Here is a 27,077-nt window from a genome sequence, read left to right as displayed (position 1 = left end):
TAAAATTAAAATTTTAATGTTCACACAGTTATTATAAATGCTGATATATGTTATTTTTAATATTTAATGTCCAGTTAGATTGGCAATATTAAGATCACTTTTATTTTAAGCCTTATGGATTTTGAAAACACATACAAATAAAATACTTGTTACAAAATTCCATTTGCTAAAGTTTCTTCAGAAATATACATCAAGCATGATCCCAGCACACAGATAGATGACTTTTACAGAAAGCACATTACATAGAGCAATAAATGTTAGTGAAACAGCCAGTCTTTCCAGATATTTTACAATGAAAAATTTTCTTTCCCTTCACCATATCTAGTATTTGACTAAGTTTTTAATTTCCTTATTTTAAATAGCCATGACTGAATTTAAAATGCGTAACCAAACCAACTGTGGAAGTCAACAGGCACTCGGAAGCCCCAAAGGGGAGAGCAAGCACTGTTTTTTAAGTTCACTAGTTCAGGGGTAAAAATCCCTGAGAGACAGAAAAATGCTAAACCCATTTTCTTGGCAAGATGCTTGTCAAGGGACATTGTCAACAGACAGCCGTAAAGACAAACCGTAAGGCTGAAGAGCAATAGTAAGACAGAGCAAGGAAAGCAATCTGTAACCCTAGGTAATGAGGAATGCTTGGTGGAGCAGCATCATGGGACTTCACCAAGGTTGCCTGCTTGCAAGAAAAGCACTCACCAGAAATATATGCAGAGATACAAAGCACAAGATATGTATGTGCTTGTCATTGACATGGAAAACAGTGTGTGCCAAAACTATAATCCCACTTAGTTATAAACAGTATGCAACTGACGTCAAGAGTTAAAATTCAAACAAGAATAAACAAGATATTGTGCTCCAATTTCAACATCACCATCAGGACATTTATTACATGAAGCCAGTAGATTAAGAAACACAGATCCATATATCTTTTCTGCTCCTTGATGCCAGTACAGAACTGCTCAACAGTAAGTGTTTAACAGACCAGGTCGCTGAATTCTCTGGGACCTGGAAACTAATCTCAGAAGCAGCATGCCTCTGACCTTCCACTCAAGTCCCTGAGTTGCTGCTGGACATCAAAACCACAGTACTGCTTCTACTTTATGAGTCATATCCCTGCAGTGTCCTGTTCCTTGCTACATGCTGTGACACAGGTCCCTGACTACATCCCTTTCCTTAAGCCTATTGTGCGTACAGAAGCTGCACCACTGAATGATGATGCCGTGCTGATTTTCAGTGTTACTTAACATGGAGGCAGGTCAAGCTAGCTAGATCAAGCATGAGTCCACTCACACTGCTCACTAAGGCTGATGTGAGTCTTCAGAGCAGTGGAAGAAAGCCACGGTACTCTCAGGTTATTGAAACATCCAGAGCATTAAGAAGCCCGTTACATCTGACGGACGTCAAGCACCACAATAAGCAACGCTAGGAGGAAGGTGTGGCGTAAATGGTGAAAGCAAGTCCAAGCAGACTTAAATCTAAAGATCTAATCCTAAAGGTTAATATAGGTTTCACAACCAGTACACTTAGCCTATGATCAGCCACAGGTTTAAAACTATTATCAAATAAACAGGACTTCTAAGAGCAACCTTTAGGTTCTGACCTAAAGATCTATAAATACCACTGTGGGGAGATGATCTAGTTTGAAATCAGATTATCTTTAAACTAACTAGAAAGCAATCATGCTTACGAGAGGCCCTCATGCCAGTCACATTTGCTCCAGAACAGCGCAGCACTCTAAAGAACAGATGTTGACAGCATGTGCCCTGTGCTATTTTAACATCATGTTTCCTTATATTATTTATATCACTTCCTTAAGACAGTAGTTAAGCCAAGCTACCCCAGCCCCACTTCAGCCCAACCATGCAGGCAGTTTTGTGCTCAGTTTACCAGAATGGAGGAGAAAGTTCTCAGAGATTCACTGATGTGTTACTTTATCCAAAGGCCTCAGGAAAACAGCCACTAAAGAGGAAGATCACCTTTCCCAGCAAGGCATTCTCCACTGTGCTTACCCTGAGGCAGAGACACATCAAACTGCCACAGCCTGATTTGTGCTAGCTTTTCCTCTGCAAAACCATTCTATTATGGCATTTGTTCCACATAGGGGTGTGCTGTTTTCTGGAAGAACTGCTGTTCCAGTTCTCTAAAAGGACTCTCCAGACTTCAGGCTTCTGCCCTAGATTTAGGTCACTAGTAATTGGACATGTGTAGAAAATGCACAGGCTCAGTTCAGTGTTGCCTAATTAATTTCTTAGTCTGTTGATTTGGCAGTCGCCCTACAAAACAGAACAGTTGGATACTTAAAATTGTATTGAAGAATACCTTATGACACTAGCAAGCCTCTCAAAAAATAAGCCTAACTCTTTTGGTACTAAGGAAATAAATGTTTTAAATTGCCTGGAATACAAAAGTGAAATCAGTTTTCTCAGGTGAGACTATAAGCTTGGTTCACTAAAACAAAAAAAGATCCAGCACAACACAGAGCGTAGAAACCCAAAAAGTTCACCTAAGGAGACATCCTTAGGATGAAGCACAGAACTGACAGGTGCCAAAGTCTAGCAACCTACAGAGCAGAATCAAATGTACCAACTTTCTGTCTGGGACATTATATTCCAAATCAACTGGTAAGCATACCAACCACAAACTAATGTCACAGACTGAGAATTCTGCACATTATTTTGATCTGTATGAGGCATCTTTCAGTATGGAACTGCTTTTGGAGTAGCATATCCATGATGAAGAAAAGCTCATCCACTGAAATAATAATTAAAATTCTTTGTTTCCTAGGTTTCTGTCACAATTTTTTAAGTCAATTTGCTTGATTTTTTCTTCTAAATCCTTCTTGAAGGACACAGAACAGCCCCACTGTGCTGAATGTTGGCCATCCTGCCAAGCTTTCTGTTGGAGCTCGCTTGACTACTGTCTATTCACTTCACCACAGGTTCCACGTGCTTTAGGTACTTTTGGCTTAGGCCTAAACAGCAAATGAGAAGAGACAGATGCCTCTCTGCAGGACCTTTCCTCACTGGTGACCCTGGGGGTTGAGCTGGCAGAGCTACCTGAACCTTACAAGGTGGTTGATGTACAAAACAGCCTTATAAAACTCTATGCACATATTAACTGGAGTAAAATATTTAATTCAGGTCCAGAAGTATTGTATTTTTTGATCAAGAAACAAGCTCAGTGCCTTAGCAGTTTTATGGCACTTTAAAAGTAACCTAATACATGCCTACCTCGATTTCAAATAAAAACATATTCCAGTTCCTTTCCCTAAGAAGTGAACTCTGCCAATAAAAAGGACCTGAAGACTGAAATAAACTCTGTGTAACAGTACTGAAAGGGAACAGATCTTCTCTCCAAAAGCCTTGTATACAGGGGCACTCAGATGGCTGTTAAAGTAAAAACAACATACAACAATATTTGCAAAAACGCTTAGTATAATCTTTTGAGTCTATAAACTCTAAACAATAAATAGGAAAAGTGTACATGGCACACCAGAGCAGCTAAATATTAAAACAAATACAAATTGTTAAAACTTACCTATATTGTCAGCACTAAGTTTGTTTCACTACTATGATACAATACAAGCTTAATATACAAGATGTTTTTACAAAGGAAAACCACAGAATAAAGTCCATACAGAAGGGGAGACAATGAATAACAAGGCACAAAAACCTCTTGCAACCCTGTAAGGCACCACTTGTGCAAACATGAAACTATCAAAACCTGTAGGGGAGACAATCTAAACGTGTTTTAAGTATAATGTATTTTAAATATGACATTGTGCTTACATCTTTGAAAATAAAAATGCTTATGTTTCAAAAATCAAGTTAGTGAAATGGGTGAATTAATAGCCAAATACAAGAATCACAATTGGATTCTCCCAGACAGCTCCACAAGTGCACCTTGATCTTGACCTATAGTGGCCTTGCTAAGAGTCCTGGATTCAATATGGTGCAGAGGGAAACGCTGCCAAATTATGTCAAATTGTGCACACCAATAGTTGTGACAAAACACACTTCAGGGATTAGGATGAGATGAAATTGTTTTCATTTGAAACCAAAAATTATTTAAATCAAGAAATAAAAGGTCAGTAGCATTAATCTAACATAATTAGTGATCTTAATAACTAAAGTTGCAATTCATACCTCTATTTAAGAACTGGGCACCAACATTTTTCTTTCTTATTCTCTATCTGCTCAGAAAATCTATCATGAGACAAACTTGAGAAAAACCTTCTCCCTTACCAGAATAAACAGATACATAGTTAAGCACACAAACTGTAAGTTTCCCCCTTTTTTCTTATTTTCCATGATCTCTACTGCATCCTGCTAGAAGTTTTTGTCCTGTCTCCAAATACATAAAAATCTCTGGATACTAAAATTAATTTAAATATGCAGGGGCTGGACAAATTTTTACAAGATGAGAAGGGTTTTCATGAATAACCAAAGTTTTCTTCTAATTAAACATTCACGAAGCACTTAGTTTCTCGTGAGCTTCAGACATGTGACTTTTTTTTTTTTAAATTGGGAACAATGCCAGCAGGCTACATTTCCAAAAGTTTTGCTTGCATTCTAGCACCTTGAACAACTGCACAACACACAGTAAACAATCTGAAAGAATCTGATAATTCAGTTATTGGCTAGTTTTGTTTTCTTATGTGACATGTCTTATTTTATACTTAAATTCCTTGCCACAAATCAAAACTTAAGGTCAGACAACCTGCAGCTTTAATGATGCTGAATCTACTGAGCTGCCAGAGAGGAAAATCAGGTCAATCTATTGTATTTTAAACAACAGAACAAATGGAAGAAAAAAAAAACCAGTCTCTAGTGATAAGTTAACATTCATTTAGCTATTTGCTGAAAGGCTGCGCCAGCTTAGGCATGCTTCATTCTTTATATTCAGTCCTGTTTAAAGGATATAAAAATTTGAGCAAATACAATGTAAACAGAGCCAGGTAGACTGCAGTAGTAAAGGACAAAATCATTGATCTGATAGGTTTAAGGCCAACTATTTATGATTTGAAATATGTCATATTTTTCCATGGCACTTAATGCACTGAAAGTTAGTTCTGGGTGACACTAAGCAAGGGAATATGTATTCATATGAGATATATACACGTAGCTTCAGTTCCTAAAATAGAAAGTTCAAGTTTTCTTGTCCAAACAAAATCAATTTGTGAAAGACCACCTGTGGTTTCCTATACTGAATAAAGTAATATTACAATTTAAATCATTTTAGTGCAAACTGACCTAAGTCCAAAGATATAACATTCTTGATTTTCAGTCACTACTTACCAAATGCCCCTATTTCTTTCAAAAAGACAACTACATCTTTTTTCCCCCCCTTAAAAGAACAGCAAACACTTGACAACTAGCATGCTGTTCTAGTCTACATTAACAAAACTTGCTGATATACAAATCGTGTTCTGGCCATGCAGCACAGACCCATCCTAAAAATGACCCATCTCTCCATTGAATCAGTCTAGAAGAACACAGTGCCAGATGTCAGTTAGCAGGTCATCCTGGCCACTCCGTACTCCAAGCTGACAACGGCAGGCTCGGCTTTGGAGAACTCGGACACGAGTTCGCTGTAGCGATTGTCCGCTGTGTTGCCGCCCTCTATGGTTCGCACGGCGTCATTCACTGGCATCGGCGGCTGCTCCTTCTGGAAGCACGGAGGGGACTTCACTGCCACGGGGGCAGGATGAGCTGTCTGCTCCTGCTTCTTCACAAGGACCACATCTGATTGCCCGTTTTTCTGCTTTATTTTCTGAAATACAAAGAACACTTACTAACAGCGGGTATGACTCTTTACTGATGATATTGTGCTTTTAAAGGAAATGTATCCCCTTCTTCTGCCGGCCAACTCAGCGTCTGCAGAACTCTGTTACATACCCTAGCTTACATAAGAGTACATAACAATACACATAACATACATATGTAATGGTACATAACAGTATTGTTAAACATTAAGCCATTCCTTACGACATTCTCCCCCACAGTTTACAGCAGATGCTATAAGCACTGTTTGATTAAAATCTGCAGAAGGGCAGAAGACAAAGAATGACTATCAATGTCCCTAGAGGAGGAGAGGTTCTTCCAGGCTTGCCCCTCTTTTGGTTGCAATCAAGATGGAAATACTTTCTGGAGTAGAAGCAGAGGAAGACAGGCCTTGGTACTGTAGCAAGCAGGGATCTTGCAGTCTCCTAAAGACCATGAGACTCTTAATGACGAAGCAGTTTGATGTCTAAAGCCCATCTATCCTTCCTAAAAACCTTCTGAAAGACTTTTCCTTTAGATCTAACAAATGCCAATACAGTTTGTTCAAATGCATAAATACTCAAAAAAATGTCAACTAAAAAACAGGAAAGGAGAAAAGGATGTCTCCTGCCACCATGAGCAAGAGAACAGGAAAGATTAGGATTAAGGGATTTTTCAGTTACATGGTTTGGGTTGTTTGCTTGTTTTCTTTTTATTTTTAATTCAAAATCACACAGTAACTGGGAGGTTGCACTAGTTAACTGATTTGTCTGTTGATGTGTTTGTATTTTATTAGATTTGAGACTAAAACCGGAAGACTGGTGTCTCTTGGCATCAGCTTTATCAGGATCTATATCAGGATTTCAAACAACTACATCTCATCATCACTCAAGGGAGAAATGTAGGCTCTGGTGAAGTTAAGATCTTGGAATGAGGTTCTGGAAAATTCAAAGCTGAGACTTCACTTTCCCTCTTGCTTATTCTTTAGGTTACTTTTTGAGTTTTCTTCACCTTGCTGCTTCAATTGTACAAATATTTTAAAATATAAAACTAAGATTTGAAATAGTATTAGATTAAGTGACCTGCATTCACTACTTTACAGTAGGATCAGTCTAATAAAATCTTTCCTCCTAGAAAAGCTGTGCTTCCCTGCCTCCTCCCCAACATAATATGCAGGAGTTGTTTCACCATTTCTGTCCACACACAAGTATTAAAACTGATAATCAGAAGACATCTGCATTCCTCAAAAGCCAGTATTCTGAAGTTTCAGCACCTTAACTGACTAACAGAAGTATCAATCAGCCTTTCCTGACTCTTTACTGCAGCACCTAGAAATCAATTATAGACATCTGATCTCTGGATTAAGCCCTGTCTTCATAAAAACATTACAATATACATGATCCATAATTATGAAGACTTACAACAGCATGCACCTGCATACAAAGTTAAAAGAAGGACAATACTTACTGCTTCCATTTTAGTAGCTATAATAGAAATACAACATTTTCAGTCTCTTTAGTTTCGCAACACAGCCGTAGGTACATGGATACCTTACTATCCAAGACAGTCTAATGTAGGTTAAGTTTCTGTGAAAATTACCTTCAGTAAGGCTTTGATAGCAGCACTTTGACATAACAGAGCTCATTAATAAAGCAGAATAAATAGTGCCTTTGAGCACTCATCATAGAAGCAAGCAGTGAAAGTCCAAGTCACCCTTACACAGAGTATGTGCTAGGCCATACAGCAGTGACTCTCATGTAAAAAGTCTCACTGTAACAACTACAATCTGAAGAACAGGTCACAAGTACACACACTTATTTTGTAATACTTACAGCTTCCAGTTCTTTAATGTCTTCCTCCAGTTGTTTATTTTGCTCACTTGTATTCATGATAAGGTTGAGCATAGATTGCCTGGGATGCATACTTCGATCAAACTGATGATACATATTTCTCCAAAACCTGCACAAAACAGGGTTTTAACTATGCAAGATAATGACAGAGCTGAAGAAAAGATGCTCTTATTTAAACTTACTTAAAATTGAATGATACTGTATTAGGCTCCAAAAGAGTTAGTTCTGGAGAAAAGTCTGGATTATATAGGGGATTCTGATATTTCTTCTGTTCAGCCAAAAGGAACGGCCACAAGGAATAGGTCTTCTCTTTTAGTCTTAAAGCAAAAAGAGATAGAGGTCAACACACTGACTGCAAGCAAACAAGCAGAAGATACTGCTTATGGTATACAAGTTTTCCCTAGTTTAAATAAGTACTTTTAAAATACAGTGCAAGAGGAACTGATAAAACCTTCACAGTTTTCCACCTAAATGCATTGAACATATCCTAGTAATACTTCTAAATGAGTAGTCATGAGCAGGCAAGAATTTTAATGTTACCAAAGAAGAGATTGGGAGAGGATATGACATGATACTTCCAAACTTAAGCTTACCTATTTTAGAGGGGAAAAAAGCCAAAAAAAAAACCAAACCAGATGAGCAGGAAAACCTTAACTTTCCCTATGAAAAGGAAGATGTGATTTTCTACCAGAATTAGAAAGACTGTCTTCAGCGTGCAAAAACACAAGAAGCACTACTGTTCCCTGATGCAGTTCAACCTAGGTTTCAGTACTACCAATCCTTCTACTCAGAGTCTAAAATGAAGAAGATTCACAGAAATTCTTAGTCTTTCAGAATAAACAAAAGACACATTACAGTATGCCTGCTTACTTTAGCTCTTCTCGTTCTTTTTGACAATTTCCAAGGAAGTTACCAAACTGGCATGAATGGACATGTTCATGGATTTGAAGGAGGAAAGCTTCATTGTACTCAAAGGCTTGTGGAAACTGCTCAGTCAAATTCCACACACTTTCTAAAAACTGGGTGAACACTGGCGAGATCTCTTTTGGATCACCATCCAACTGACAACATCTGAAAAAGATTACACAAACAGACTGAAACTGGTTTAAGTTAGAAGTAATCAAAAAAGTCTTAGCTGCAATTGTTTTTAGATGACAGCACCTTCATTTGACACTAACTTTGATTTGGAAATTGAGCAGCTAAGTTCAAGAACTGGGGCAATTTCTGAATAGAAATAAGTCTATATTTAACCTGTTTTTCTAACTTATAAGTAATCACACATCTATACTAAGTACAAAATAGCAACATAAGACAGTTAAGTTCCTTTGTGTCTAATAATGTCACAGTCAACATGCAGAGTATACCAGCTAAAAGCAAATTAATAAGAAGTAAATAGCAGCAAGGCTATTGTCATTGCTGATGACAGGCAGATCAAGGGAAAAACCAGAACTCTTAACATATAAGGTAGGCGTGACTTAATCATCAAAGCAAACATAAATGCAAACTTATCTTTAAAGATACCAAAACTGTGTGTTTCATATTGCCTAAATAGCTGGGTTGTAGTTTTAGATTGGTTTTGCCCTGTCTGTACATTGGTGCAGACCTCAACCTCAGCAAGCAAAGCACCAGTAGCACTAAAAATTTACATCTGCAATATAAATCAATTATCCAGTAGGTATATGAATAAACTGCAATACACTGCAGACAGCAAGAGAAGTGCCTTCTCTACTGAGAACAGCTTACTCACTGCTGAACTGGTGCAGAGTGGCTAGAAAGGCAACATCTACAAGCTGTCTTTTGTTTAAGAATACTTAGCTCAGTTTGCTGTATATACTCTACTATATCAGAGGAGTGAACTACCTGTCAGAGAACTTGTGTCCAAAGGAGATCCAGTCTTTCTCTATCAAGACCTAGAGGGCAAAAAACCCAAAATCTCATGTAAAATATTATTCAATCTTACACCTACAAGTATTAATCCCACAGCTTATCAATATACTTTAAATCGGAGTCCAATAAGTTACAGTAGAAAGAACTATTTATCACTTTGTAGTTTCTTTATTTTCTTGGAAGTTTTTCACAAGATTGTCAAAATACATTTGTAAAAATCCAGTAAAAAAAGTTAAGCAACTTGCTAATCAGGTAACTTATAATTTTAAGAAAAATGTTGCATGACTTCACTAGTAGATTATTAACTTTCTGTGGCAAAGAATAAGAAAAATGTTAGTACTGCACGACTGCTATCATAGTTTACATAAAAGCACATAAAATATTCTTTCCAACATTTATATCAGTAAGTTTGTTCATATCAACATTGTTTTATCACTTCGGTCACACTATCAAGCACCAAAAAGAGCACAGGACCTTCACAGAAATTCAACTGAAAGCAAGGATTACTCAAAACCCAAAAAGATTAAATTACTTCCCTAAAGATTACTACACACATTCTAACTATTCACAACAGATTAATCCTCTTCCAATTCTTCCTCAACTTCACTTTCAGTGCTTGTAATATTTGTGGCAGTTAGTTCTAAACAATACACTGAACCAGTTTTATGTACTATCCTTGAGGAGTTCTCATAACACCTTGACTTGTCATTGCAGAACATTTTTGATTTTCCCAGTCTAAAATTTGGAATAATTGTACTGAAATTCTTCTCTCTATATAAAAAGATGAAGAAATTTAGATTGCTTAGATATCTTTAAGTCTCTATCATTGGGGGAATTGCAATTTTTAGATTTTAAAAATGTTTTGGAGACAGACAAAAATGTTGTTTTACAGCAGCACAGAGCTTCTGTAATCTAGCATGTGTGCTACTTCACATAAGCACTTTGGAATCCTTCTATGCCACAGATAAGGGACCCGTTTGGATGTGAAAGGCAATCATTATAACATTTTTGCAGGGTGACCAAAGCGATCTGCTATTTGTATTTCAGTTTTTTAGATTTTAATTTTTTTTTTCAAGTAGCAAAGTATTTCTATATGGAATACTTATCAAGATACTGCAAATCTCATTTTACACTTTTAACTACAAAAAAAAAGAAAAAAGATGTTTTCTCCCTTTCACACTCAAACATTTTACACCCTTTCTTTACCAAGGAACAACTAAACACTGCAACAGTCTGCTTACCATGAATCCTTTGATTGTTCTGTAATAGGAATCTAGCAAGAGAGCTCCAAGGGAACAAACTTGGGAAGTCCTATCCCAGCCATCTGAACAGTGCACCAATACACTTGCACTCTCAACTGCTATTGCCTGCAAAACACAGTTATTACTTAATCAATGCTCTCTTCTAGACATAAGTCAAAAGCTAGTAAATAAAGAACCTGAATTTATTTCCAACTCATAGCATAGGCCATCTTATTTAACAAAGCTAGAAAAATGTTTACTATGAGGAAAAGATTTAATAGTATCAGAAAGTAGGAACTTGTCTCCATGGAAATATAGAAAACTCCTTGAAAAGAAAAGAAATTCCACTACCACCTTTGCATAAACTAACCTCTACAGGGGCTCTCAGTTCTCTCTCTCCCCCTAAGAAAACTAAATTTACAAGAAAAACTAACAATAACTAGATTACACATTACTGAGTACAGATTTAAAAAAAACCAACAAACCACATCAACACATTAAAGATACCACTTGTTCATCATTATGCTACATAAAAGTAAAGGCTAGGAAATGCTTATTAACTTCAGATGAGAAATTGGCTCCTGTTGGCTCAGACATTTTTGAGGGTCATCTTTAGGACAAACATCCACTTTTAACTGAGATAACCCCTATAATTTATTATATTTATTATATTTACAATTATTATATAATTGTAATTTCACCTAGCAAAAACAAGGATCCAAGTTTTTCTTTACCCACTACCATCAGATCAAGCCCTTGGCTTCCTAAGTACTTGGCAAAGGCAATTGTTCCTCTGAATTATTCACAGAATCCTACTTCCTTGCCAAATGAAGTCAGCATAGCCATCTTGGCTGCTTTACAATTACTGCCCCAGTTCTGTTTTCTAGAATACACTAAATAATAGTTTGTTCCATCCACCACCAAACTGGTTACACTTTTCAAAAATACCTAGAGAACCAGGAAGCATAAGAATCCTTTTGCCTCCCAATGAGATGACCAAACAGCATCTATAAAATCCCAGAACATTGGCTGGAGCGTTTAATATCTCCAATCATAAAGAAACACATAATGCTTTAACCAGCATATTAGCTGTACTGATATATATATACTAAACACCTATCTCCAAAAAGATCAGTTGAAGAATTTTACACATTACATAATATTAAGCATAATTTTTCTGGTAGGAAGTCAACTTTATTCAAATAAAGACACAGCATGCAAGTTACCTTGGCTAGGAAGACCGCAGCATCCAATACAGCTTTGATGTGACGCAGCCATCCAGAATTCTCCAGACCAGACAAAAAGTCATTGACAGACAAACCCCTTGTGCCACTGACTGAAAGAAACCAAGAGTTCAAAAGCCTTAAGCAGTTGTAGCTACCTACACCCTGCAATGTAAAACGCAGAGTGATTGCATGGTGTATCTAATCCCCTGTGTTCTAAGTTGAGTGGGGTTTCCTGAGAGATTTCTAATCAAAGGGTTATGGGATGGATACAACAAAATGTTCTCCAGTCAAAATTCAAGTCTGTTGAACTATATAACCATGAGTGGCAAGAGTAAGATCTTTGTGTCTTTTTGACAAAATAACATTTCACGTAAATATACTGGTTATCCCCATCGAGAAGCCTTGCTCCTTCTAAGGAAGGCAATGCAAATACCAAAGACTCATTGGAAATACCTAATTAGTACTAGTAGTAGGGAAGTAGCTGCATCCAGACAATACACACAGCTCAGAGTAGTCACACTGCATGACTTTTGTCACCTCCACCCTGCTCAAGAGAATCAAGTAAGTGCAGTACAAGAACACAGGGATGAATGACATCCACTAAAATTTTGTCTACCTTCACACTTGAGACACTACATTTCTGACTGATCTCTATCATTCTTCCCTAATATAAGTGGATCCTGTTAAAAAAATGTCAATTCAGAGAGCAAGGAAGAACTCAAAGGAAAGATGCCTTGCAATGCAGCAGCAAGAGGTACAGAGGTAGATTGAAAGATTCTCACACAGAATCAATTCACATGTTGGACAGAAAACCTCATACAATTTTGAATAGTAACTCAAACAGTTACATTACTGTCCAAATATGACAAACTTCTGGCAACTAAAAAAAAAAAAAAAAATCTGCTGACTAATGTAATTTCAGCTATGTGTAATTCTAAAAGAACCTTCCTCTTCCACAGTGGAAGCCTACTTTCCATTAACTTAACAGCAAGACTTGATGATCTTAAAAGTCTTTTTCAACCTAAATGATTTTATGATTCTAAAGCATTGGGCCCCAGATGAAAATAAAAAGGTTCTGCAGATCAAAGTCAGCAGTAGGGATACAACAGCTGCAAAATCATCTTTATTCCTGGCCATGGAAGGAAATGAGTCAGCAGCAAAAATAGAGAACAAAATTCACCAAATCATTCTGTGATGCAGCTTCATATTCAAATCCCCTGATGTAATGAGGGCTACAAACTCCAATCACTGCCTCCAAGAGCTTTCCTGTATCTGTACTAGATGTTTCTCAGTTTTCAGTCAAACAAGTTTTGGTCCACGCCCCACTGCTCAGGAAGATTCATAATGCCAGGTGCTGCTGAACACCAGAAGAATGACAGGCTTCCAAGTAAGTACTGCAGCACCTCTTCTAAAACCCACAGATCTCCATCATCTACAAAACTACCTAGCAAACCACAGCACAATGAGGTAACAGAGCATCAAGAAACCCCAGGACAGAAGACCTACTTTTAAAGGTTAGTCTGTAAATATCAGTAAAAGAAGTAAAAGCAAGCTAGCTTTCCCCTGTCTTATGGGGATGATGATGATGTCCTCTGGCATCATTAGGCAAGAGCTCTGCTTCTAAGAGATCTGGCACGTGGAAGGAATCAGATGAGAGTGTGAGCTACCTGGAAGAATCAAGTTATTCTCTCTACCAGTGGTTCCATACACTTGATCACAAAAATACACAAACCCATCCACCACTCTATGGTAAAGGAAAGAAACTGAAAATAGTGAAGTATCTGGAAATTCAAACATCTGCAGAGAAGGAACTGGAGAGACAAAGACATGTCTAAAGGTACTCTTCACACCTACACATTCTGTAACTTCTGATTGAAAGCACAAGCTTTTCAGCTAGAAAATAAACAGGCTTCCAGCCCTCAGTTTGTTTTCACCCTGATACTGCTGTCAAAAATCTGCTTCTGATCACAATTTTCAGCTTGGCAGAAATATTTCACCACTAGTATTTCCCCTTTCTAGCTAGATTTCTCTATTTTTATAAATGAAGGCAGAGATAGGAACACATACGTTAAGCCCCAAGAGTTACTTTCCATTTCTGTGAATTAACACAGACATCTTATACTAGTTGGTGATCAAATCAACTGCATTGATACTGTTCCAACTCTAACATGCTGAAAATAAAAGTTATTTTCCAGTTCCTTATGGTCTTTTAAAAGGTCAAAGACGATTAATGTTACCATTTATAGTACTACTAAATTAGTTCAGCTACTTCCCAATAAATAGGATTCAAGATAGTTCTGCCTATATGGATCCCACCATTAAGAAACACAAGCCCTATGTGCACATGAGCCCCAAAACTTCAATGTTCCCTTGCTTGACTGTCCTTACTCATGCTACTAGCAAAGCCTCAGGCAGTTCAGAAGGTGACTACACCTGCAGAGTGAAGCAACAAGCAACCAGCAGGTTGTAGGCAGGGTTGTTTTTTGTTTTTGTAACAAATAAAAAAAACCTAGATAATCCCTTGCCCTTTACAGAAAACTCTACATAATTCACCAAAATCCCTCAGTTAACATACTTCCACCATCAAAATATATGCAACAAATTGCAACATCTTTTGAGCCTTTTCCCCAAACTTTTTCTGCAGAAATGTTACCTCTTGACATTCCCAAAACCCTTTTGCTTATCAGAGTTCAGTCCTGTTATGCAGTATTGTAATTTAAATATATAAAAACTGAACTTTGAATTTAATGTCAGAACTACAAATTTAGTCTATGTAAAGTTTCTCCCGTGAGTGTTGTAGTCTGCTGATCAACAGTCATTGTGTTAACACTGAATAAAACTATGTTAGAGAAGTTTTGAACCACTGCATGCAAGATATCGAACTAACAGATGAATCCAAAACAAAAAATACACTGTAAATCCCTGTAACATGCTCCATGGTGTAGACCCTTTACAAAAGGATGTTGGGAAGGACTTTGTGTCATATTCAGCTTTCCAGTGGAATCTTTAGATTCTGAAGGAAATCAGGCAGACAGACCCAGAGCCAAGGAACAGAACACACACCAAACAATGAATAACAGTGGTTTGTTATAAAAATCCCAAACAACTGAGGGCAGTCCCAGTTACAGTGGTGCTTGAACAAACAGTGTCATTGGTATCACGCTCTGATTTGAGAACATTCAGTTCAGCACATTCAGGGCAAGTGAGTACACAGAAGCTAAATGGCATTTTCCTCATTTTAAGTTATGAACCATTTTCATGGCATTTTCTTCCTGATCATCCCACTGTTGGCAAATTTCTACAAGGGGCTGAATAGTAAATTATTGCACACATCCCTAAATTTTAAGGATCCTGCCTACCCCTGAAGATGCTCCTACTTCTAAAGTGACATTAGGCAAAACTGTAGTGAATCATACAGAGTGAGCAGAGGTAAAACAACTTTGTTCATTTACCAAAAGCTTACGTGGAAAACAAGCAATAGAGTTTGCTCATGATTTTATTCAATAGTGTTTAAAGAAACCAATTCTCCATACAAGGGAAAACTAAAACATATTCCATCCTCAAAAAAAGTTACAGACATGTATTTAGTACATATTGCTGGTGGGATGCCAATTCAAGTGGAAAAAAAAATGAAGTCTGTCTGAACTGTGATGGACACACTTCTGTATCACACATTATTACACAGGAGCAGGTCTCTTAAAACTATCAAGTTTTATTAGCTAGTTTTCTAGAACTGAATGTATTAGTAAGAGAAAGGGAGATTATGACAAATCTAAAAACTCAAGCTCAGGATCATGATTCTCATCTTTCCTTTAGGAAAAACACGTGCAGGAATAACCCGAAAGATCCACATTATCAAAGCTCAGCAGTATTCTGTGCACAGCCCCTGAAAAATAGGTTAGCAGCACGTCCAGGATCAATGAAAATGAAGACTACACCACTAGTCTCTAAGATTTCTTGATCAATGTAACAGCATGTCTTCATCAAAACAGGCTTCCATACAAGTGTAAACCTCTGTCTCTGGAAATACTTTCATAATTCCAGAAGCCAAGCACTTACACATGTATTGTCTGTCAGCTCTGGAAGCCTCACTTCTGCCACCATACTCTAATGGCAGAATCCACAAAATATCTTAAATTTTCTCTTAGCTCTCTACCTAAATAAAATATGAACAGAATTATGAACACACTTCTGCCTCTCCATTTTCACCACCAGGAGGCAGGCAGTGGTATGGTGAAGCGGCTCACATTTCCCCCGCCCCCTTGTCTACAAACACCAACAACTACACAAGTGGCTCACCAAGTCAGAGAGCTCAAATTTTTGGAAAACACAGCAGTCTTTTTCACTGACATATTAACAGAGCTCACTAAAGACATATGAGTCATTGAATTTTCTTCAAAATAACTCCATTCAGTTGGGTTTACAGTTTGAAGGTGGAGGTTTAAGGTAACTTATTACCACAGAGCACATCAAACTGGTACTAAACACAGACCTGGAATAAACTATAGAAGTGTCAATGCAGTTTATGTAACCTATGATTTAAGACTTCAGAAAAACACTCACTTTGTTTTCGAATACACTATTTTAGTACAGTTAAAACATACCTTCCAGGAGTTTTTGCAAGCTAGATCTCATTACATGAATATTTTCAATGCCAACAAACTGGAACCTAATGTTTGAGTAGTTGTCTTCATTCTCATAGCCCTTCCCAGCAGCTCTGTTAGCCATTGCATTAAGCTTAAAAGAGGAAAATAAAAATACTGAAAAATCTTATTGGAATAAAAATATCAAATTAAGAAACAAAAGTCAAGCAATTTCAATTGAATACATTGGGAAAAAAACACAAGAGCACACAGCATAAACAGATTCTAAAATAGTTTGTGGCAAATCAGCTTGAATGCACTGAATGTACTGAATGTAAGAAAAGGACAGTATATACATACTAAAAAAATGAAGTAGTCTGTATTTAGAGCTGACATATCTGAATAATGCATTTAGTTATTCCTGTTCTTTTCTCCATATTCCTAACTAATAAGTCTTTACTTGTGCCCAAACATTTCTGAGTAAAGACGCTACAAACATCTCACCTACAAAGGAAAGAGTAAGACCTATACATTTTCAGCTCCTGTGTTCAGACACTTGAGTGAAATTAATACTAGTTGAAATGAAGATAGGTCAAATGAGTGAGAACTAGCCACACATTGTAACACAGGCTATAACACAATTCAACTTCATAAAATAATAGAATTCAATTTAATTAGTAATGAAGTATGATGGTGAGGCACTGGAAAACACTGCCCAGAGAAGTTGTGGATCCTGGAAGTGTTCAAAGCCAGACTGGATAGAGCTCTGAACAACCTCATCAGAGAGGCTGGAGATAAGACTTCTTCTAACTCAAGCCATTATACAATGACTTCAAAATGCCAGAACAGAATTTCCTCCACTTCCTCCTTTCTGAGACAGATTGTAGACATCCTTTACACAAAACATAGTACTTTCTCCCACTGCAAAACAAACCCCATCACAGCTCACCATTTCATGAATTTCATTTCAAACAGTTAAAATTATCTGGATCCCACTCAAATGTTCACTTCCTTACTATGATTTAAGTATATTTTTAAATGCCCCTCTCAAAATTCAGCAGCATATTCAGTGAATTCCAGCTGAGTACTGAGAGAGGTTCAACTTCTTTAAGAAAGCAAGTAATTAAATACCTGAATAGAGAGGCTCAACCTTATCTTTAAAACATTTTTGCTCATGATGGACTCATTCTTGGCTCGAAATTTTTCAGAATTACATTCTATCCCTGCACTCCAATGTTCAGGAGGAGAGGCTTGTCTGTAGCACCTGAAGTACCTACCTTAGGCCGGGTATCCATGACGTACATGTAGCGATTTGAAGGATTTGCTTTACTGATGGCTTGCAACATGTGCTCATCTTCCAGGCACCTGGCACTGAAACCTGAGAGAGGTTGACTGCATCTGCAAATTGCAGCCTACCACAGACAACAAAGAACAAATCAGCATCAGTTTAATATCTGTACTTGAAGTGCTTTGCAAAACCTCTAGACACTGAAACAAAATGTTTCATTCAGCAGATAGCACCAGCAAACTGAATAAAGTTCAGGTGTACCAACTTTTTAAGCACATCCCTTTGCAACTCTGAAACACAGTACCTACAACTTAAATCTAAAGATTCATTGAAACAATTTTCAGGTTCATCCTCATGAACAAGGTATCAGTTTACATAACTGACATAAACATTCACAAAAGTACAGGCTGGAAAAATTACACTTTAGGAAAGCAAGTTACCCCTTTAATATGGAACGAATTACGTGTGGTTTTACAAATGCAGGCATGATTTTACTATTGCAAGTGCAATTTGTTATCATCTAATGCAATTTTTGTACTGTAATTTTCAATGATACGTTGTATTTCAGAAGGTATCAGGAACATCTTCCAATATTCAATTAATAATGTAATTACATTCAAATCCATCCTGTAGCTTCACATTCATCAGACAAATTCTTTAACTCTGCAAGATGACAGTACTCCTCCTTCCACAGCTGAGACAGGGATGTGCTGCTTTATATACTACCCTCTGCAAAATCTTATTTCCTACCCTGCAGAATTTTTTTACCATGCTAGTAACTCCTTGAAGAACCAATTGTATTATTTTATTGGTTCATCTGTTTGGGTTTTTTTTCCTACCATTTTGACTTAACAGATTATATACCTGATATATCAAGGAAGACAGATCCCTTAAGAAAAAGCTATCCTCAGTTACCTTAATGTTAGTCTCTGAAAGCTTTAGTAAATGCAACTTATTATCAACTGATTACTTAAGGATTTCTTTTAAACTGGCTAGGCTTACTCCACATCCTGTTAGGCACCACTCCTGTCAGCTGTATTCAGGGTTATCCTGAGTCACACCCTTGCCGTACAAGTCACTGTACTTGAACCTCCTCACCAACCCTTGAACTACTGCCAAGTGTTGAGAAATACTTTCCAGTACATTTACAGTAAAGGGAAGTGACACTATACCTCTTTATTTTTATGATAATATGACAACACTGGGAATCTTCCTTTGCTTCTGAACTTGGAGCTACCAACAATTATGGGCTTGCTTGCAGTTCTGGGAACATAAAGTTCTCTAGGATAGGTTTCACAAATCTGAAAGACACAGATAAAGAGAAAAGATTTTATAGGCAAGACACAAAGCCTAACCTAGTTTTATCATATTCAATTTGAAAGATGTAAGGTGAATTAAGACACAAAAGATATACACTACCATGTTTCTTTACACAAATATAAACAACTCAAAGGAGACAAGCCATGGATGAAAGTAGTACAAACTGGTATCCTAGGTATACCGACAAGCATCACCATACCAGCATTCACTCTCAAGAGTGCAACTCTGCAGCAGAAATGCTAAGAATGTGTTTCAAATAAAATACTGAATTCATTTCCCTCATTTTTAATACTTGCAGACTACAAAGGAAGATGAAATCTAATCTCAGAATCAGCCACACCACCACAACCAGCACTGCAAAGTGCTAAAGTAGAATCCTGCTCAGTTAAGAGAGACATCACAAAGCTGCAGAGCACCAGAATCACTGGCACTGGGTTTCACACAGGTAAGCATCTCTCCAAACAATCCCAAAGAACCCACACATCTGTGCACACACGCTTTCTCAATGAGGCCTTGGGAAAAACTTCAATTAGGAAGCTGTGAGATTGCACACTGATTAAGGAGTTAACTCTCTCTACCTCCAAGTTTCTGCTTATATTGAAACCCAAGTGATTTTGTAGCATTAAGCTGTTTTCTATAGGCCTCATCAGAAACACATGCAGAGCAGAGCGTGTCTCCATTACAACACTTACCTTGTAATCACGGTTTGCATCAGACAACTGCCAGTAATCATTTGGCACTCCCATTCTCTTATATTCTTCTGCTAGATCAATAAGCTGCCAACCTTTGACTTGCTCAGATTCATTTTGTTTTGGATTATAAGAAAAGGCATAGAGTTCTTCATATTTTGCTAAAAGGTAAAGAATATGAAATGGAGAGAAAGTCTCAGGCTTCAAGATTCACAGAAGCAAGACAAAATATTAGATACTTGGCATGCTTGAAATATCTATTCTGCAACTATTCTACAGTTAACTGACACAATTACAGATACTTAGGCAGAAGTAGGTTATGGAAGTTTTCCTGAGTGGGCTTGACTTATTTCAGAAGAGACATTTCTAAAGCCATAAGGGTCACAAAATGAAGACTGACAAACTTAAGGCAAAAGGCAGAATTGTTAGGACACTTCATAGCATCTGAAAGAACAAACTATTTTGGGAGGCAAGAACTGAAATTTACATCTACTGACCTTAAAAAAACAGAAGTTCTAAAGTTTTCTTTAAAAAAGCAAGGCTTTCAAAAACTTTGTTTTCCTAGTATGCTATTTATTTATGACAGATGACATTTTGCACTGTTCTAAACACAAAGCAGAAAATGAAAAAGACCATACTGACAGAAATCTCTTCTTAACCTGAATTGGTAATGTTATTTTAGTATCGAAATTTCAGCTTTATTTTTGAAACTGCATGAAATTAGTAACAACTGATTTTCTTAGTGGGTTTTTAATCTACAGAACACACAATTAAGAGAGAATATACACATTGATATTCACAATTTCAGGAACAACACTAGAAATGCAAAAAAACCGTAAAGGCATCTCTCATTCTGTTAAGGAACATCTGTGACATATAAAAGCCAGACAACACAACTTCTGAAGTTTTATGCAGATTAATATTTAATCAAAAAAACTATTTATATACCAAACCCATGTGAGACTTTACATAATGTGTGTTTAAAAAAAGAGATAAATAGTTTACACACACACATACCCCAGCCTGTTATCCACACATATACTGCAAAGTCTTTTTCAGCTACCAGTATTACCTGTTCTGGAGAGCTGAAGCAAAGAATTATAAATGTCATGACAATCTCTCTCTCTAGGTACAACAAAGTGAACTATCCTGAAGTTCTTGCACTGGATGACAAGGGGGCAGCCAGAAGTAGTCAAAGGAAGTTTTTCAACTGCAGCAATATGATGATGTAGTATCTGTGACATACAAAAACTCAGAGTAAGCATGCTGAGGAAAAATAAGAACAGCATACTATTTAAATCAGCAGATATAAGACAACACACTAAGCAATACTGAATATGGATTTTGATTAATTTTGTCAGTCAGTTATAAAAAGATACATTTAGATGCAGAAATCCAAGAATTCCATTTTGATCAGGACAGTAAAATGCATAAAACTTTAGTTATTCTTTTCTGTCATTTTGAAGTGTCCTTCTAAACACTAAACTGAGATGTAAAACTATACAACTGTAGTTGTTCAGTCTTCTTTTAACTTTGTTAACTGACAGACTTATATCTCATTAGGCTGTGTTCAGACAGGATATCTATATTTTTTAAGGATCTACAAAAACAAATTTCAGAATTTTCAGACAAAATAAAGGAAGTAAGGGAAAATAGTTCAACATATGTAAGATACAGAAGATCATGAAGATTTCAGCATTCCAGCATTTAACAGGTACAGATGGAACAGGAGATAAAGGAAAACATCTCCTATATTACCTACTGTACTAGATAAACACGACAGCTTCTCAGCTAAATGTTTATGACCACTTTAGCAGCACTGTCACAGCAATGGACATACAAAAGCCCTCCACAGATTTATCTCTGTGGCAAATCTACACAAGATTTAGGTAAATACATAGAAAATAGCAGTTGTTCAGCTGTGAGAAGAAAGGCACAGATACATTACCTCAACTGTACAAGATGTTCTTGATAGAGCTTCAATTACCTCACTGAAGCAATCAAATCCTCTTAAACATTGATCAGAATTTGACAGGCATCTGAAAACTATGCTGCCAAATATGCATTTACAAAGAGACTATCTTGGAGACATTATGATAATTATACTTAGTACTTGCATTATCATCAGAAATGCAGTACTTGAGAGTACAGGTTCAATTTCCCCAAAATGAAACCTTTTAATGTAGTGCATAGGGAGATGCAAGCAAGTAATGCTAATGAATCATGTTCTCCCCAAAAACCCATTTTGTATGAAATGGTAACAGTTTGGTTTGTGCGAAGTTGTACACTGTATACAAGAACAAATAATAGAAAAAATTAATTTTCTTGAAAGTACCATTAGTCAGATAACCAGGATACAGGATTAAGGGTAATCAAGGAAAATACACCTACAGGGAAAAAAAAAAAAAAAAAAAAAACCAAAACAGCCAGGGAGATGACATTTCATCCTGGAGGACAGAAGACTTAAGGCACTAACTCAAGTCAGGTGGCTGGGCTCCAGTGGGAGCCACAGCTTGATGTCCATATGTGTGCCACCAGGGCACTGAGCATAAAAATTGATGGGAAATACTGTACTAGCCAACTTCAACTGCACAACACCGGTACTGGTCAACAAGAAGCTGCAGCCCCATCTGAAACCTTTTATTTCAGAGATGAATACTTTGTGAGGAAACTGCTGCCTACTGCTCTAAAAAGGTGCATGTTATCTTCAATATTCCCCAAATCTGAGATCTTACAGTTTTTATCTCGTTTAACCTAGACAGAATCTAATTACAAGTTAACTCTGAAATTCTTAACCTGACGCTTAACCTACGTATCAGTCACCCACTCCTGCCTCAGAATTATGGTGCAAGTCAGTTATTTAAAGAAAACCACCACACATGCATTCAGAAATACAAGCGAAGGCTACAGAAGAAATTACAGCAGCTTGAAGAAGTCAAAATCTTCAACATGACCTGATTTCAACTGTAGCAGTGTCACGCAAGAGCATAACCTGTGAATTATTAACTTAATACCATGAAGAACAAGAGTAGAAAGAACAGCTAAGAACATTTTACTAAACAAATTCAACCTTAGATCAGGAAGAAGAAATGCATCTGGTGAACCCATGCCTTTGAGCCATAAGCATTCATTATCCTTACCCACGTCTCTCTCTGGTTTGAATCTATGAATAACAGATGAGTTGCTGTAAGGTACAGAGTTCCCGTCAGTGACTTATTGCTCGTGCTGAACCTGTCCAGTAATTTCACCTGCTCCACCTGTAACAAAAAAGGGGAGGGGGGAATAAAACTTAATTTTGAATTTCTGCAGAAATTTAAATTTTAACTTAAAAAAGGTTTTGGCAGTTTGTGCAATAATTTTGAAAATGGTAGGAAACATAGCACAGCACACACAAGGCTATTCAGGCCAAACTAGAGTGGTCACAAGCTTTAAGACCAACTAATTCAAATATCCTGTTTCAATACAAAAGTATTGAGCTTTTTTTTAGTTTCTCTTTTTTTAGAAGTAAGAATTATTAATTACTAAGCTCGTGGGCTGCTTCCCCAAGAAACAGCAAACGCACACTAACAATTTCCTGGTATCGAAATGCCAGCACTGCATTAACAGCTGATCTCAGCAACATGCTTTATTGGATGCCTGCACACTCAAAGCCATAAAGATTCTGCTCTCCTGACTTCCATTTTAGCTATGTACTGCCTTTTGTAAATTCCCCAACCTCAAAAATCTTTATTATTATAACCTTGCCTCATAGTTAAAATACATTTTTAATGAAATGCAAGCATTATACTAAAAATTACAAAAAACTCCTAGAAATTCAAGGACTCTGCTGGCATTTGAAGCAGATCATTTAGGCTGAGCCTTGCAAGTGCCAACAACAACTTCTGGTATTCTATCAACATTGTTATCTCAAACCTATGGAAAATATTTCAAAAGAAAAACTATTTTTTGATAGCCTGTATTTTATCTGCTCCTCCTACCTCTGGGCTCCACATAGTGCTCTATTTGAAACAAGCATTACACGATTCTTTGTGTGCAAGAACAGGAAAGGAGTGTGGCAAATGGCTTATCTCCACGCATTCCTCTATTTCTTGGCAGCACTGTCTCATTAATGCCAAGTTAAAGGTCTGTGCTACCACTAAATGCATGGCAGGACTCCAAAAACTTCCACACCAGCAAGACCAACACCCAGAGGAGGTGACAAGGAGAGCCCATATCTACTGGGCTGATGTTAAGCCATTTTAATTCGTGTGTTCAGATGTATTTACCTACTAAAAGCACATACAAAACAGAAAAAAAAAATCAGGTATTTCTTATGATCTAGAAAGACTTAATTTTGCTTTTAAAAGTTAAAAAGCAACTGAATGAATACAAAACAGAATGAAAGAAATGCAAATATATACTAGGAGCCAGCACTATGATAATATTCTAGATTGCAGCTTAGAAAACAAAAAAAAATAGAAACTACATCCATGAGTACATCAAAATACATTATGCTGAAACCACCAAGTCCTCAGGTATAGAGCAGCATAGGTGAATATACCACAGTCAAAACACAGAATTCATACTGGGCAGATCTGCAGCAATAATTGCTCAGGTACCAGGCACTGCACCTCCCAGGCCAATTGAGAAGTGCACAGAAACTGCTCCTGCAACACAACCCACAAAATCCTGGCACATGAGGTTTCCTTCTCCTCTGTGTAACAAGGCAGCTTTTCTCAAAGCTGTATTTCTACATTAGATGAGGACAGGCATTAGTGCTCCAATTTCCACTTACCTAGGTAAAGTCTTCAAGAATTCTGAAAGCAAAATCATAAACTTTTCTTAAAGATAACTGAAATGTTAGTTAATTCAGCCTCCATAGATGATACATTCATTTAAACTTGACTCAAACCAGTTTAAATGGGTACTCAGCTTATAAAACACTTTTTTCTTTTGTTGTTTAATTTGATTTAGCAGTCAAACTAAGCAAACCTTTCCATCTCCAGGGGCAATATCCAGCAGTATTTTCACTAATGTAGATTTGACTTCAAATATGCAAACAGCTTCGACTGAAGAATTTTTAGTCTTTTCTACCACATTTTTGCTTTAAAATATTCTTAAGGATACTATCAAGATTCATTGTAAAACCACATATTCTTTATTTCACCACTGCATTTAATAAACTGAGTCTGGTCATTTGATGATACTTAAATATAAAACACTCTGTTGTTGACCTCACTTTTTCAACATAAAATCTGTTGGGACAGTTTAGTTGCACAAAAAGCTACACTCAATTTCAGGTAGCTGCGCCAACAGTTCTAAGGAAACTTTAACTTCAACATTCCCAGCAAACTGAAGTTGGAGGAGGTATAACACCTATCCCATCACCTTCACCTGGGGATAACAGAAGCCCTGCACAGCAGTTAATTTATGCAAGACTGCACTGTTATGTCAAGTTTATTTCACTATGACTCAACTAAAATGAAAGAAACAGGAAGGCTGTCAGATCAGAAAAAGTAGGGATGTCTCAGAACCGTTGGCATGAGCTCCAACTTGAACCCACACACAAACTCAACCTTCAAGACCCACAGTGCATGTTGCACTTTTCTTGCTTCCTACACCTGTAATGCTCACCTATACACATTTTAATCTGTCTGGATAGTCGATAAACCAACAGCTTTAAAAAAACGTGAGAAACAAAGTTGTAACAAAAGAAATATCACACTAATTCTTAACCATGATACTGATGTTTTTGAATGTATAATTTTTTTGGTATAAACAATAAAAATAATCACTTCAAATAGAAAGTCTTGTATCTATACAAATTGTGTTCAGAGCTCATTTGCCTCTTCAATTATATTGCTACATAAAGTATTTTTTTCCCCAACAGGGCCCCAAAAACACAATGCAGAAATAGAATCACCTGCAGATGCAAAGAGGTCAGCAACCTGCAGCCTTTCTAGTCTCAATTTCAGATCTGAAACTTAAAGAGATACTCTAATCACCAAGACTCATTTGCTTCAGTCCAGCTTTCATCTTGGAATCAGCTACTTGCTGTAACAATACAACATTAAGCTTACAAACTAGGAGTTCTATGTTTGTAAATAAACTGGCTGATAAAGCAACCTTATCTCCAATCTCTCAGCCTGGTGCAAGACTAATAAAGTATCACTAATGGTAGTTTCATCGGAGACCTTCTGTTTCACATATACACATGTATATGAAAAATGAAAGCAGCTATATACATTTATATAAACGTTATATAAGCTCTTACTAAAAAAATGTAAAAGTCTGTTCCTTTATATAATTATTGGTTATAAATCCGCTACTTGGACATGAACTATGAATGCTCCTTTTCTAAACATATCTATAAATCTACTTTAAAGTCAGACTATCAGGTTCAGGAATTAATCACAATTTCCAGGACCCAACAGATGGGGAGTCTTTTCCACAACCTTTGCTGTCAGGGATGATGAGCAAGCTGAGAAAAGTATTGGTAAAAATTTAGTTCTATAGAAGCTGTGGCTTAAAAACTTACTTTAAAATTAGCCACAACAAGAAGCGAGACCTTCCTTTTGCACCTTCATCATGCAAACAAGACTAACACACTAATAATAGGAAATAAAAGTCAGAGAAGTCCAAAACGTCAACCACAGCTTAGCTGGCATATTTTTTAATAGCCTAACACATTATACACGCACTGACGGCCTGCGTGTTTAACACACGCACTGCGGTCTTCAAAAAGGAGAAAACAAATCAGTTGTTTTCATAACCGATTTGCCTCCAAAACTAGAAAAAGCTGAACCATATCCAGAGCACACAGAACAACTGCAATCCCCTTCCAGCTCGCTTCTCCTATTCCCCACTCCACCACAAAAACCCCTACAGCACGGGTTTTAGCGCCTTCCCGTTATTACAGACACGGGCCCCCACGGGAGCAGCACTCCCAGAGCGCTCCATCCCTTCCAGCGGCACGGGCCGCTCCAGAGCGGCTCACGGGAAGGCACCAGCCCCAAAACAGCAGGAGGGAGGGAAAACAACAACGCCCTCGCCCGCAGCGGACGCCCCGGGCTGGGCGGGCCCTCCCGGCCCCACAGTTACCGCAGCTCCCCTGCCGCCCCTGTGCCGTGCCGCAGCACCGGGAGTACCTTGGTGGTGCGGATGTGCTCCATGGCGGTGCCGGCTCGGCCGCAGCCGCCTCCCGCCCCGAGCCGCCGCCACAGAGCCGGGCCGGCGGCCGCTGCGGCTGCGC

The 27,077-nt window shown here is 37.5% G+C and overlaps 1 protein-coding gene across 3 annotated transcripts; it reads right to left on the bottom strand.

The window, feature by feature from the left end:
* MTMR6 (myotubularin related protein 6) lies at positions 1-27,077 on the bottom strand. 3 transcript variants are annotated; one of them, XM_015636949.2, is made up of 14 exons: positions 26,974-27,077; positions 22,987-23,103; positions 20,919-21,081; positions 19,850-20,007; positions 19,010-19,138; positions 17,827-17,961; positions 16,571-16,703; positions 11,967-12,076; positions 10,741-10,866; positions 9,473-9,522; positions 8,483-8,683; positions 7,795-7,929; positions 7,595-7,721; positions 1-5,772 (listed from the first exon to the last, which is right to left on the bottom strand). In XM_015636949.2, the coding sequence occupies exons 1-14, from the start codon at positions 26,995-26,997 to the stop codon at positions 5,512-5,514; spliced, it is 1,869 nt and encodes a 622-aa protein (XP_015492435.1). In that variant the 5' UTR covers positions 26,998-27,077; the 3' UTR covers positions 1-5,511. The 3 variants fall into 3 exon arrangements, with proteins under 3 accessions (XP_015492435.1, XP_015492445.1, XP_033371403.1); XM_015636959.2 differs by lacking the exon at positions 10,741-10,866 and having other exon boundaries at positions 5,310-5,772; XM_033515512.1 differs by lacking the exon at positions 7,795-7,929 and having other exon boundaries at positions 5,458-5,772.

The sequence above is a fragment of the Parus major genome, chromosome 1, assembly GCF_001522545.3.
Source record: "Parus major isolate Abel chromosome 1, Parus_major1.1, whole genome shotgun sequence".
Classification (NCBI taxonomy): Eukaryota; Metazoa; Chordata; class Aves; order Passeriformes; family Paridae; genus Parus; species Parus major.
Note: the sequence above shows the minus strand (reverse complement) of the source record. Positions and strands in the feature narration are given on the sequence as shown.